This window comes from Centruroides sculpturatus, unplaced genomic scaffold, assembly GCF_000671375.1.
Source record: "Centruroides sculpturatus isolate CEXI.00-Female unplaced genomic scaffold, Cexi_2.0 scaffold2921, whole genome shotgun sequence".
Classification (NCBI taxonomy): Eukaryota; Metazoa; Arthropoda; class Arachnida; order Scorpiones; family Buthidae; genus Centruroides; species Centruroides sculpturatus.
Window position 1 is genome coordinate 767 of NW_019387009.1, and position 15,119 is coordinate 15,885.

The 15,119-nt window shown below is 30.0% G+C and overlaps 2 protein-coding genes and 1 pseudogene across 2 annotated transcripts; 1 reads left to right on the forward strand and 2 right to left on the reverse strand.

The window, feature by feature from the left end:
- Positions 1-1,612: 1,612 nt before the first annotated feature.
- Positions 1,613-3,899, reverse strand: LOC111616047. Its single transcript, XM_023357486.1, has 5 exons — positions 3,710-3,899; positions 3,060-3,637; positions 2,843-2,906; positions 2,177-2,674; positions 1,613-2,035 (listed from the first exon to the last, which is right to left on the reverse strand). Exons 1-5 carry the CDS (start codon positions 3,897-3,899, stop codon positions 1,626-1,628), a joined length of 1,740 nt encoding a protein of 579 aa, XP_023213254.1. The 3' UTR covers positions 1,613-1,625.
- A 264-nt stretch (positions 3,900-4,163) lies between these two features.
- LOC111616045 lies at positions 4,164-6,730 on the reverse strand. The gene is made up of 4 exons (XM_023357485.1): positions 6,452-6,730; positions 4,937-5,189; positions 4,739-4,873; positions 4,164-4,597 (listed from the first exon to the last, which is right to left on the reverse strand). The coding sequence occupies exons 1-4, from the start codon at positions 6,728-6,730 to the stop codon at positions 4,164-4,166; spliced, it is 1,101 nt and encodes a 366-aa protein (XP_023213253.1).
- A 143-nt stretch (positions 6,731-6,873) lies between these two features.
- LOC111616046 lies at positions 6,874-9,698 on the forward strand (annotated as a pseudogene).
- The last annotated feature ends 5,421 nt before the right edge of the window (positions 9,699-15,119 follow it).

Below are 15,119 nucleotides of genomic sequence, written 5' to 3' on the forward strand. Positions count from 1 at the left end.
AAAAAGAAATTCTTCTGTTTACACGCTGCACATTTTTAAAATCAAATCAATATTATTGATGTAAAGTTTTCTTTCTGGAAGCAGTGAAAATGTAATTCTACCTCACTGTTAATGAGATAAGACTTTGTAAGCACTTTTAAAACTACCTGAAAATCTTTCATAAATCTAAAAAAAAATTCATTCAAGAGGTGTTTTACATCTTCAAATATGCCGTATATTCCGTTTATTCTTGCCATTTTACGACCGATTAAAATAAATCAAAGTATAAAGCGGTGAAAATTCGGGGTTTATCAAGTCTGACGTTAAAAACGCGCTTTAAAACAATTTAAAAAACAGTAGGCAATCGACATTGAATGATGCCATTCAGTGTTGTTTCTCTGTTGTTTTTCTTCTTGTTTTCAACAATCGCAAACGATAATAACGTACAAATGCTAGAAATTTAAAGTGGTATTTCAAAAGAAAATAGAGATTTATATTTTAAAAATTGAAAGATTTAATTGCAATATTCCTTTTAAATATTTATAATTTTATAATAACTTTATACAAAAAAATTACGAAATTCAGATTTTTTGTAATATTAGAATTGAATTTAAAAAATTCAATTTATTCGCTTTTAAAGTTTGATATTCGAATTCGAATCGGTAAGCATTAATTATTTTATTTACACAAAATTATATCTTTAATTTAAAATCAAATAATAAATTTTTCCAATCTCCTTAACAAGCGATACGAATTACCTTCATAGTGTTCAATGAATAATTAGTATTTAAGACTCTAGAAATAAATATTATATCTATACATATGTCAAAAACAATTTAGGTACCACCACTGAAAGAGTTTCGGTAGTCATTTCCTTTTCACACAAAAACTATTAAATAAATATTTAGTGTACGTAAAATACTGAACTAACTGTATTGTAAACTGATTATTATTATTAAGACAATAAAATTGGTGGCATTAAATCCATAACGTTAAGTTGTTGACGAACGTAGAGCTGTAAGAAATTCACCATGGCTTCGTCTAAATGAGGAGTGAAGTAATTTTAAGTGTCGTCAGCGTATATCGGCTCGTTCTTCCGACAAGAAATAATAAACCGATAACAGCAAAGTGAGAATCTATAAATCGTCACGTAACTTTTGTAATGAACTTCGGGAAGACGAATCCGCTAGGACCATCGAGCCCAAGTAAGTAGAAGATTGGACTGCTTCTCACCAAGAATAATTGGAAAGAAGCAAACAACGGGGTTCGATCAAATGGAGGGTGTTTTGGTTAGCGGTTTCATTAAAATAAACAAACAAAGATTCGTTGTCCCGTGAGGACAACCGAAAAATCAAGTTGGCAGGCGAGGGTGTTAGAAAGGGTATTCGAATTGTTGAAAAAATATAAAACAATGGGATCGGTAAATATACTAAAAATATAATTTCTAAAAATAGACGAGTAAATTAAAACACTCTTTCCTAGACCGACTTCGAGTGATTTATATTAGCGGACAAATAGTAATCAACAGAGATACTTTACTTTAACCAATGTTAATTTCTTTATTTTCATAGTTTTCAAATTATTTTCCAAATGCATTTCGCCGTTACAGCCTCTTCAGTGGATTATCCAACAACCAGACACTTGTTTCATTTTATACAAATAAATTTTTCCCAGCATGCATCAACGTTAAGACCGACATTCTGATTCAACAAATTTGCATGTTCTATTATACAAAGATGTTCTACCACGCGTCTTTTAAACAAATTTTCCATTTTATACAATATTCTTACAGAGCCTCTATTAATTTTACAATTATAATTAACACAATGTTGATACCATGGTGACTCTTGTCTTTTTAGACGAATCGCTGCCTCGTGTTCTTTTAGGCGTATCTCGAGCTTCCGTCCCGTTTCTCCAACATATGATTTCGCTTGTAAACAATCACATGATACCTTGTAGACCACTCCTGCGACGTCAAGCTGATTTCTTACTGTTTTTCGACCTTTAGTATTTATAATATTAATAACATTCGACATTTTATTTTCCTGCTTGGCCACTACACATACAGAAGACTTTTTAAATAAAGGTTTATATCGTTCATAAAAACTATATATATAAGGCATTTTTACATAAATGTTATTATCTATACAATTTTTAACATTATATCTGTAATTTATAAAAGAATTATACCACTTACAAATTTTATTCTTCGGGTAATCATTCAATAAATATTTTCTAAATAATTGTTTAATTTCTTTATTTATATCTTCATAGAGTGTTGTTCTGTTTAGTATTTTCCTCAATTCCATGGTAAAAACGTTTCTCTTAGTTTCTATAGGGCAATAAGATTTATAACTAATTGTTTTTTCTGTATTACACAATTTTTCATACTTACGGAACACCAATTGCGTTTTCTCACGCTTAATAGTCACATCCAAATAGTTTATTTCCTGATTCTGTTCCAATTCACTAGTAAACTTTATATTGGGTTGTAAGGTATTCGCATAATCTTCTATTTCATGAGGTGTTACCATACAGGAATCAAAAATAATTAATATGTCATCCACATAACGAGCATAAAATTCTATACCTGGAACTTTTGATATACTATCATCAATTGATTTCATACAAATCTCTGCTAATTTAGGTCCAATCACTGATCCCATTGATATTCCATCTTTTTGGCGAAAATAATCTGTGTTAATTTTAAAATAATTATTTTTAAATATAAACTCTATAAGAAGAACTATATAATCTGGTATTTCATATTTACTAATAGATTCTTTTATCATATCCAATGTTATAGATGGGTACATTGATTCTATGTCTAAGCTCATAAGACGGTGATTTTGCATAACTTTACCTTTCAATAATCCATTGATTAGTTCATCTGTATCCTTGATACTGTATGCTGGTCTGCTAATTATCTGCAAATAAGTTTTTAAATAGCATTCCAAATTATATAAGACTGTTTTTTTAAAATCAACTAATGGTCTACACTTGTTACCTGGTTTATGAGTCTTAACTCTTAAATTTAATTGTGGTTGTCTTATATTATTGAAATCTAGTATATTTTTTACCTGTTGACTTGAAAAATGCTGTTTATGTTTCTTAATTAGTTTCACTAAATTATTCTGTATTTCCTTTAATGGATCTGATGTTAATTTTTCGTATTCATTAGACATAGCGATTTCTTTTTTCTTTTGCTTTACTTCTTCTCTCGTTAATATAACCAGTTGATGCGATTTGTCTGCTTTAAGGATAGAAAGTTTATTATTATCAAAAAATTTTATTAACCTTTTAGCTTTTTTATTTATTTCTATTGCTTTTTTATCAGTTATGAAACCATTTTTACCTTTATACTTTTCCAAATCCTTACTTATATTGGACCGTAACATCGCCTTTTCCTCATTATTTCCAGGTAATTTTTGAATAACATTTTCTATATCAGCCACTATCGGATATGGTTTAGCATATATTGGAAGATTCATATTATATCCCCACGACAGGAATCTCCTAAAGTCACCAGGTATCACTACGTTGGTACAATTAATTATCAATTTCTCTAACCATTCTTGTTTTTCCAAATAAGTAGGATATTCAAATTTACTTTTTAACTTAATACATTTATTAAATAAGTAAGGATCTAAATTATAGTCTATAAATACATTATTTCCATTAATTCTTTTCATTTTCTTTAATTTTTTACGTAACAAAAATATTTTTTTACCTTTTATTTTAATTGCCGATTTCATAATCATTCTTTCTATTTTCTGTATATCACTCTGTCGAATACTTGAACGTATAGATGCAGGTAAGCAAAGTGTCACTGGCGTGTGTTCTTCTCTCAAGAAACACTTGAAGTAATTTATATCTATTGTTAATCTTCGTATTTGTCGCCTCAAATCCTCTATCCCCATTTTTTGTTTGATAAAGTACTATAATTGTTGAAGAAATATAAAAATATAAAACAATGGGATCGGTAAGAATACTAAAAATATAATTTCTAAAAATAGACGAGTAAATTAAAACACTCTTTCCTAGACCGACTTCGAGTGATTTATATTAGCGGACAAATAGTAATCAACAAAGATACTTTACTTTAACCAATGTTAATTCTTTTATTTTCATAGTTTTCAAATCACGTTCCAAATGCATTTCGCCTTTACAGCCTCATCAGTGGATTATCCAACAACCAGACACTTATTTCCTTTTATACAAATAAATTTTTCCCAGCATGCATCAACGTTAAGACCGACATTCTGATTCAACAAATTTGCATGTTCTATTATACAAAGATGTTCTACCACACGTCTTTTAAACAAATTTTCCATTTTATACAATATTCTTACAGAGTCTCTATTAATTTTACAATTATAATTAACACAATGTTGATACCATGGTGACTCTTGTCTTTTTAGACGAATCGCTGCCTCGTGTTCTTTTAGGCGTATCTCGAGCTTCCGTCCCGTTTCTCCAACATATGATTTCGCTTGTAAACAATCACATGATACCTTGTAGACCACTCCTGCGACGTCAAGCTGATTTCTTACTGTTTTTCGACCTTTAGTATTTATAATATTAATAACATTCGACATTTTATTTTCCTGCTTGGCCACTACACATACAGAAGACTTTTTAAATAAAGGTTTATATCGTTCATAAAAACTATATATATAAGGCATTTTTACATAAATGTTATTATCTATACAATTTTTAACATTATATCTGTAATTTATAAAAGAATTATACCACTTACAAATTTTATTCTTCGGGTAATCATTCAATAAATATTTTCTAAATAATTGTTTAATTTCTTTATTTATATCTTCATAGAGTGTTGTTCTGTTTAGTATTTTCCTCAATTCCATGGTAAAAACGTTTCTCTTAGTTTCTATAGGGCAATAAGATTTATAACTAATTGTTTTTTCTGTATTACACAATTTTTCATACTTACGGAACACCAATTGCGTTTTCTCACGCTTAATAGTCACATCCAAATAGTTTATTTCCTGATTCTGTTCCAATTCACTAGTAAACTTTATATTGGGTTGTAAGGTATTCGCATAATCTTCTATTTCATGAGGTGTTACCATACAGGAATCAAAAATAATTAATATGTCATCCACATAACGAGCATAAAATTCTATACCTGGAACTTTTGATATACTATCATCAATTGTTTTGAAAGAGTGTTTTAATTTACTCGTCTATTTTTAGAAATTATATTTTTAGGGTATTCGAATATTTTAAATAATAGAATACTAACTACCTCTTACGCAATTTAGAATATGTAAAATCCAAAAAATGTTTTAATATTTGAAATCCGATATTAGAATGTTTGAACATTCGCGTGAAATTGGTTTATTCTTCGTTATTCGAACGCAGATGTTTTTATAATAAAAGCTCTTAAAATTCTACTAGCAATTTTTCTAGATTTTGCATAAATATCTATGACTGAGGTAAGTCAGTAGAATTTAATCGTGAGTATTGATTAGTTCTAATAAGAAATTCAGTTTTCACAAACGCCAAAAATGAGGGAGTAGGTTCATGAAACAGACTAAAAATACTAGTAGGAACAACCTCCCTGGAAGACTTTCTATTAGTGTTATGTAGTGGCTATACAGTATACACTCTGTTATGGGTGAATTCTTCACATTTCGTTATTTTTATTTTTCTTAGTCTATACGTTTTTTCGAAAAGTTTTATTAATAATTCTGTTATATACACAAATTTTGTCGCGATGATTTTCCTCTTTTTTTCCTTACTTTTTCAATTTTAGATTCACATTTGTTTTCGATTCCATCAATCTTCTAGCTGAAATAAACATACATATTCTATAACTGCGTACCTCNATACAGAGTTAGCAGTCACGAATCTTATCTCGAATTGAGTCAGACTTAATCAAAATCATATCCGTTGTTATCATAAACAATTTTTGAAAATAAAACTTAAATGTACCATGAAAAATGAAATTTTGTTATTTTATAATAGCTACAAACAGTTTTTAAAACAAAATCTTATATTTTATGACGCTGTACAAAATTATAACTTCGTGTAAATAAATCTTAGTGTTTTTCTCCGAAAGTTGCGCAACTCGTTTCTCGATATTTTTTGCCATATGAAATAATTTATTGCTATAAATTTATCTGCAGACAAGTCGTCCTTTGCACATATTTACAGTATTTTAAGTATGTAGAAAAAATTCTAAGTTTTAGTTATATTAGTGAAAAATTTAAATCTCTCTTAAAACATGACTTTGCTGTTACTATATTTATATATAGCTTCAAGGTTTTCTCAGTATTAGTAATCAACTACACCTCTACACTATAAACTAAATATTATATATTATCTGATTGATATATTTGATGAGTAGAAGTAAAAACGCAGTATATAGAACATTGTGGACAAGAGAAATTAAATGTTTTTCACTGACTGATCAAACAATTAGAAACACCTACTAAAAGCTTACAGGTGCTATTCTCCCACAATCCACAAAGTAAATATTGTGAAGCGTTGACAGCACTTGCTGAAGTATTGTTAAAAATATTGCAAGCCACGCCTGTTGCAGCACTTTTCTTAAGTCTGCCACACACGTCGTATGGGCTTTTTCAAACCAAATATTCGCCTCAACATTATTCCAGAGATGTTTAATTGGCTTTATATCTGGAGACTTGGAGGCCACTACATAATTAAAAATTCTAGATAACGTATGTCGAACAATTTCTGCACAGACGGTGACATATAACATATTGAAGGTTAAAAGAAACAAGAACATGTGATTAATCTTTTATATTTTATTATCAGCCACTACGCTGGTCCAACAAGTGTCAAATTGATAAAAAATTACTGGATTACTAACTAAATAACAAACTGATCACAAAAATTACGTGAATGAAGTTATTTCATTGCAATTACTTCCAAAATATAAAATTCAATTATACCAAAACTGGTTTAATAAGTGAAAAAGACAGTAAGAGCGGTGCTAATGCGTTACGAATACAAGCATCGTGTGTCTTTCACGATAACTTTCGATAGAACAGATTTTAATATTTACTTATATCATAATTCGTAAATTTAATTTGGTATAAAAACGAATTATGCAGTCGAACAATTAATGAACATCTGAGTATTTTTTCAAGATCCAATATTATTTACCGGTCCTCTTCGCAGGAACATCGATCCTTTTAATGAATATTCGGACGATCAGCTGTGGCAGGCATTAGAACAGGTTAGAAGTGATTATAAATATTACAAATTACTGTTTGACATTCCTCTTTAATACTCTTAATAAATAATCACAATTCTTATTTATACAATTTTAAAATATTTTAATTAAAGGTACAATTAAAAGAAGTTATCAATAAATTGCCCGGAGGATTGGATACACATTTATCAGAAGGAGGGCGAAATTTCAGCGTTGGAGAAAGACAATTAATTTGTCTGGCAAGAACGATTCTTCGTCAGAATAAGATTCTTGTGATGGACGAAGCGACATCCAATATAGATAGAAGGTTAAAATAAACAAAATTAAAATTATGTAAATTTAAGTATAAATTATTTGACTTTCTAATTAGTTTTGCACAGGGAATTTTAATACGTTTCTTTCACAATAGTCTCTAAATTAAGAGTTTATAAATAATTCGTGATAACTTACACATTAATATTTATCAACTGTCTGATTATGCAATATTTTCCATTTTGTACATAGAGATCGGCTGTAATAGAAAAAATGTTTTGTAGTCCACAAACGTAAAGAACGAAGTTCAAAAGATATTGATATTGAGATTCATAATCTGTTTCAAACATGAGCAAATGCTGCTCTTTTTGAGTTACATGCGGCTCTTGCTGAAAGTGTTAATTTCTGATTTTTATTATTATTTTTACAATTTTATTTCCACAATTTTGTGAAAATATGTTTTTAAAAAAAAATTAATATTTGTTATCTATTATATTTATATTATATAATAAAATCGCGGTACAGAATAAAAAAGCACAGAACTGCGGCTTCCATGCGATTTGCAAATTTTACATTTCGGCTTCTATAGAATTCTTGCTTGCCCACCCATGATCTATTTTAAGGGTAATATTAAATACATGTATTCGTGACATCGATGTCCTGTAGGAAGATGCAATGATGTAAGAATATATTTCAATTAAAGGTATTTGGTCTGAATGGTTGGTGTTGTGATTAACAGCTATGGTTTGAAATGTTATTCTGTCTATTTGATGTTTGCTTTTTTTTTTAGCTTTTTTCTAAACATAATTTAATATGTCTAAATATAAAGGTTTGTAATTGCAAAAGAAAAACATTCCGAATAAATCGAAACGTTTATCTCTTGCAATTAATAGCCCAACCAATTAAAGAGCTGAACTCAAAACAAGACTAGGCCTAAACGTAAATCCACGGGAGTCTCTGTTTCAACCCGATCAGTAGAAGATTTTTTTGTCTTGTTTTAACAATAGATGAAACACACGATCTGACTAAATCTGTGCATATTCATATAATGTTATTGTGTTTATAGCAATATGTAACAGTATAAAAAAACGATGACAAAAGACTTTTTATTCTTGTAATATATATACAGTACATGGGCATTTTCGTTACAATCGCTAGTCTGGAGGAAATGAGAGTTGTTACTCGAATCTTCGATCACACTAATTGATATTCAAAAAAATTTCGTTGTTAAATCAGTGCTGCCACCACGTTTTAGATTCTTTCACAAATAGCTCTATAGTTATAACAAATACACGATGATAGCCAATTTCGAGACAGCGTAACGAACAAGCCTGATAAAATTATCTGAACTTTCTTCACTTGTGTAACACCTAAAATATAAGAATATTAATGTTTGGTAACAGCATTGATCCAGTAACAGCATCTTATAGCCACATCAAACAAAAACCTCCAGCAGAGTCTTGTTTACAACTATAGAGTGCCCGTGTAAATATTCCACAAAAATAAATAGTCTTTTGTCACTATTATTCGCCGTGTTACATAGATTAAAAAACATAGAAACATTATACGAATGCACGCAGATGCACACAGATTTAGTTGTATCTACGTGTTCCAGTAATTGTTAAACCCAGAGAGGAAGAAATCTATTTCTGATCAATGTTTCTTCCATAAAGCAATTTATTGGGCAAACCTACCACAAGTTGAATTCCATTAAATTAATGCAGCGCAATTTATTATCCATAATTTTTGAAATTCAATACCTAGAAACTTCTCATAGCAACTGTACATTTTGTTTATTACACGCGGTCTGCTGCTGCATCAAAAATTTTTAATTAAAATATAATATTTTAAAGTTACATTTTCTATTTTTATTTTTAATGTTTGCGATTCATACTAATGCTAATACTTAAAGACGATATTTAAAACAGTTTTCTATAGGTTTTATAATTAGCACTGATTCCCGTATTCAAAATTAATTCGAGAAAAGTTCAAATCTTGTACAGTGCTGACAATAGCCCATAGATTACAAACAGTCATCGATTCGGATAGAGTTATGGTAAGAATTTTCTACTTCTAGTATAAAATACATATGTGTTTTTAATATCACATTTGAAATTTTTAGGTAATAGACACAGGAATACTACAAGAATTTGACTCGCCGTATGCATTACTCAAGAACGTAAATGGTACTTTTTATAATTTGATAAAGAACACGGGAGTAACTTCAATGAATCAGTTATACAAAATTGCAAAAAGTAAATATTATCTTAAAGAAAGTACAGAAATTACTAAATTATAAAACAACGGATTGTCTTTTGTATATTCGTGTTAAGATTTTTGTTTAAATTTCTGTTTCTAGAAATATCTCACTACTACTATTTACTCATACGTAAAACATAGAATTGTTAATATCTTAATAGTATTTGTTTGTACTTCTGTTAAATTTTTACTGTATATATTTATGATGAAATCTAACTACATATATATTATAAATTACTTATTATGTAGTTGGTGCCTATTGTAATAATACAGGCTAATTTACTTGGCACGAGATGGCACCTATGACTGCAGTTGTTACTATATTTTTATCAATGTAATTTACCTATTATAAGCTGTCATTAATAAAAAGGCAGTTTATTGCTTCACACAAACATGTCTCTTCTATTATTTATCTTTTCATAACCGTCATTAATGAATTAGGCCTATTTTTTATACTTATCGGAAATCTTTTGAAAATTTATTATGATTTCGTAATTTTACGCAAAAGTTAAACGCAAACGCATCTATTATAACTTCATTTTTCATGTTCGTATCCATTTAAAGTAATCACTTATTGTCATACGGACGCGTATATAGCATTATCATTTTTATATGTTCGGCTAATATGAAAATACGTATATCAAGGATGGTCATTTACTTCGAAGAAACATCACGTGCCCAAAACATTGGTCATAAAAATATATTTGATATTAAGAGCAGTGAAACAGGAAAATGAGGTACAGAATATTAATTACACATTAGTGTTTTATATTTTTTGTTATATTACAGTAGTTCTATTTAGCGCATGCTGGATATGGTACCAAACTAAGAAACAAAATTATTGGTCAGGCACTTCTTTTAATGCAGAAATTCTCAGACTAAATGTAAAAAGTTAGTAAAAATTAAACGCTACAAATTTTATGTTTAGAAAATTACAGAACACTTGAAGCAGACATAGCCTATACATTCAAACATTTTTTTATCGCTACCATTAGATCTATTCTGAACATGCCAATTAATCCAACATGGCTCACGTAATTATAAGTTGGGGAGTTTGAAAGATAAGTTTAGTAAAAATGAGAATTCCGTTTATCAGACAAAATCGTACCCACATATTTCAGGATTTCGTATTTATTATTTAGAGAAAGATTTGTTTATAAATAGTAATTAGTATCGTACAAACAGTCCTTATAACTCCTTCTATTCTTATCTAATCCAAACGAAATTTAGTTTATATTCTTCTTTTGTTTGGACAGAAATTAAACAATAAGCAACTTAATTTTCGAATAAATTAACTGTAGGGTGTAGAGGAAGGTTCTATTAAATTCAGCTATCACTAATATCACTAAGACGTACACAGATAAACACTTAATTATATGCATGCACAATAGAAAATAATTATTTATTGAAATTTGCCAAAGTTATGTTTTAGTATTTAATATAAATTGGCAAAGTTAAAAATTATATCCAGTACTAGGTTAAATGTTGATGATCAAATGAACCCAACAGAATATAATATAGGCCTATACAGAAATAAGATAGAGTAATTGCATTATATTGTCACAAAACAACATATTTATCTTATCTTAGTGAGTGTTATAAGAGGTAAATGAATGAGTGGTGTACGAAAAAATCAAATATAAATCATAATCAATATACATTTTAAAGGTAAGTATACAATGTGCGTGCCGCTAAAACTGAAAAACGAGTCCCTGTACAATCAAAAGAGTTATATGGTGTGGTATACTTCTATCCCCCATCCATGAAGGTTCCCGTTTTTACCTGAAGGGAGTGCTGTTGAAGATATAAGGACTGAAAGTTTTGTCCGCTAAAAATTTCCAGAACAGTCCAGAACATTCGAGAGCATTCGAGAGCATTCCACAACATTCCACAATATTCCGGGATGTTCTGAAACTTTCGGGAACATCCCGGAACATCCCAAGTCATTCTGGACCATTCGAAGCCTTTTTTGTAAGAGTGAGACTACCCATTGGTGGGGATATATAAAATGAGATCCGTCGTGGGTTCGAACGTCAGTTTCTTATCAGTGATGTAGGGAAAAACCGAAAAAAAAGTGAAAATTCCAAAGTACTGCAGTGAGTGAATAAAAACAGTGAAGTGTGAGTAGTCAATTTGATACAGTGATGGAATATAAACTCTCGAACATTGTGGACCATTCAAAGCTTTTCTTGCATGGGTGGGACTTCCCATTGCTGCGGGTATATAAAGCACAGTCTTGATCATTAAGCGTATAGTTGACCGTGAGAGAAGCAAGAGTTTTTGAGGTCGATGCCAATGCCGCAATGTTATAAAGTGTATCCTTCCACTTTGTTAATTGTATTACTATAGGTTAAGTTGATTGGAAATTGCAGTCTTTTAACTACTTGCCATACGAATTTTTTAAGAAAATTTTAATTAAACATAAAAAATATTTAAAACTGAAAAAAAACGAAAGAAATGCGTTAATTTTTAAGAAAAATCTTCAAACTTTATTTTCCATTGTCTCGCCTTTCTGAAAAATTTGACACTGATGAGTTATTGTTTACACAGCTGGATGAACTTGAGAACATCTGGTGTTGGATTTCCCAGGACATTCTCATAGACGTTTTGGGAGGACAGGGGTTTAAAGTATGGTGAATACTAGCTGGCGGTTGAAATGGCAGTTCTGTATAAATCAGTGGTATTCTGGGGATAAAAACTGTGTGTCCTTTTATTCCAACTATCACACAATCTCATATGAACTCCCTGAGTGAAGCCGGGTACCCCAGCTAGTTCAAGTATATTAATAATTAGAAAGGATTTTTAGCAGTTTCTAATGCTGTCCTTGTAACTTTTTAAATCTAATACGTTTGTTAATGTTCTATTTAAATTAATAAATACGGTTAGAACCACTTTATTCGTAATGTCGTAATGCGTGATCGATCATCCAATGCAATCTGCAATACATCAGTCTCATTGAATTTATTAATTAACTGTCATCTTTAATAAAATTAATTTTCTAAACAAGTTTAATAATTCATCGATCATCATATTTTACAATACGAAATTGTGTTCTGTATGTTTATTGCACCTCTACAATGTTTATTCCTGTGTTTTTGATCAAGATAATCAGGAGGCAAGAAACTAGGAATTCAATGTTCTTAAGATTTATGAAACATTTTCCCGTAATTTTACCTTAAAAGTGCTTACAACGTCTTATCACATTAACAGTCAGGTATTATCACTGCTTCTAGGAAGAAAAGTTTACATCAATAATATTGATTTGATTTTTAAAATGCGCAACATGTAATATGAAGAAAGGAAATAATTTACAGGAAAATAAATTCAAACGTTTAGCCGACCATCCATATACATATTATGTTGTTAAGATAAGTTATTAAAATCTAACGAACATTTTCAGCCCATTTAATGGATCGTCTTCAGGTTAAACGAGATTAGAACACCAAAATAAAATGCATAAATTTAAATACAAAAAAAGTAAATAAAACTCAGAAGAAAATTATATATGTAGGAATATATATGTTACTGTGAAAGACCGAAATTAGAGAATGCCGATATTTTCCGGTGAATGTCAACACATACAAAATACGTTGGCGAAAGACTGAATATTATACATTCGAACAATCACCGGTGTATGTCGACAAGCGCAGATGGTGCAAGTTGAAACGACACCCGAAAAGCCGATGTCCACAGAGAGGTGACAGTCTGTCGCCAAATTCTTCGTCGTTTCCTTCTGTTCAAATTGGTGATACCGTACGAATACAAGTCTTTGATGTCGACCGTAGCTGTACAGATGCCCAAAATGTGTTAGCGGTAATTTTTGAAATAGAAGACCCCGACTTTTATAAATTAATTATCATATTGGTATTTGTACTTCTAAAGGATATTGTAATGTTAGCGCAGTCAGCATACACTATTTTTTCTATCTAATTGAAAAGAGATAGTTTAGACGAAATGCATTTCGGTTGGGTTAATTAGAAATACTGAAAATTTATGTAATAAGATTGTTCCATAGCCCTAAGAAACTATATACCTATAATTAACTAGCTGTTACCCGCGGCTTTGCCCGCGAGGATTTTGTAAGCAAACCCTATTTATATTCAGTATTTCAATAACCACAGTAATTGTTATATAACACCCTCCGCTGAGAATGATGAGAATTGCCGAAAATCAAACGAACTATTTTCAATTTGATCAATTTTATGGAACGTTTACAATCATTGTATAATCGAACCAATATGCAATAACAAATTCGATTTGAAAAGTACTGTACTCTATGAATATTAAACGTAGTTGAAAACGAAACTTCGCATCGAAGATAGTACAGTAGAAGCCGTTCTTCCGGTTAAGCCTTAATTTTCTCCTTCTCCCCCCGCTGGAGAATTTCGACAAACCCCTTCTTAGTGCGCGTTTTTTTGACGAACCCTAGCTGTGTACCAAATTTCACCTCTTTAGGTTCAGCAGTTTGCTCTGGGCGATGATGAATCAGTGAGTGAGTCATTCAGTCAGTCAGTCAGTCAGGACTAGTAATTTTATATATTTAGGTTAATACAGGCAAGACGAATTTTAATATAGTACATATTGTTGTTATTAATAATCAGAATACTTAAATGTACAATTAAATATTAATAATCAAACAACAATTATTTGGAGATGAGAAACAAATACCTGTTTCATATGTACTGTACAATATATATCAATATATATTAACATTCTTAATTAATATTTACTTACAGTAAGTGAAGATACAAGATACCAAAAAAAACCAAAAAATAAATATGCCAACGACTTATTTACTATAATTTTAATTAACTGTAAAATATTTAGCAGGATGAAATAAAATTTAATAGCCTATCTTAACATTATTATTAATAATTTTACATAATTAATTAATAAATTAAAAGTCTAAGCTGAAAATGATATTATGAAGTAACTCTTGCATTCAAGTGTTTCATTCTCGTACATCCGATAAATATTTCAAACTCATCCTTGATGGCAAAGACATGTGCTGTTTATATACAAAGCGATTCATTGCCAAAAACTGCAAAAGTAGCTCAATTTCATTAGGGATAAAAAGTTTTAGAAACTAGATTATACATGAAACAAATAGGAAAAACTAGCAGACACGAAAGAACAAAAATCACTGATAGCAACGATGTCGCTAGATTTTATATGCAAAAAGGGCTATCGCCTGTGCCCCCTCCAATAGGCAGACCTTAATTAATAATTTTTTGAAAAATTTCCTCTTAAAAAACTTCTAAAGAAACCATAATACATTGGACATCTATTTAAAATTTGCCTGGCCACTCATACAGCTATAACGCGCCACTGGATGGCAAAAGAAAACAAACTGTAAGAGGAAGATCCCAGAAAAGTTATCAAACGCTTAGAAAATTGAGAGTAATTGTGAAAATTTCATAAA

Excerpts from the sequence above, each read along its gene's own strand:
- LOC111616045 (XM_023357485.1), bottom strand. The coding sequence starts at position 6,730 with ATGTTATATGTCACCGTCTGTGCAGAAATTGTTCGACATACGTTATCT. Across the intron at positions 4,874-4,936 it reads GAAAACGCAATTGGTGTTCC|AAACTAAGAGAAACGTTTTT; the intron begins GTAAGTATGAAA and ends ATTGCCCTATAG. Across the intron at positions 4,598-4,738 it reads TTACCCGAAGAATAAAATTT|TGGCCAAGCAGGAAAATAAA; the intron begins GTAAGTGGTATA and ends CTGTATGTGTAG.
- LOC111616047 (XM_023357486.1), bottom strand. The coding sequence starts at position 3,899 with ATGGGGATAGAGGATTTGAGGCGACAAATACGAAGATTAACAATAGAT. Across the intron at positions 3,638-3,709 it reads ATCGGCAATTAAAATAAAAG|ACTATAATTTAGATCCTTAC; the intron begins GTAAAAAAATAT and ends ATGTATTTATAG. Across the intron at positions 2,036-2,176 it reads TTACCCGAAGAATAAAATTT|TGGCCAAGCAGGAAAATAAA; the intron begins GTAAGTGGTATA and ends CTGTATGTGTAG.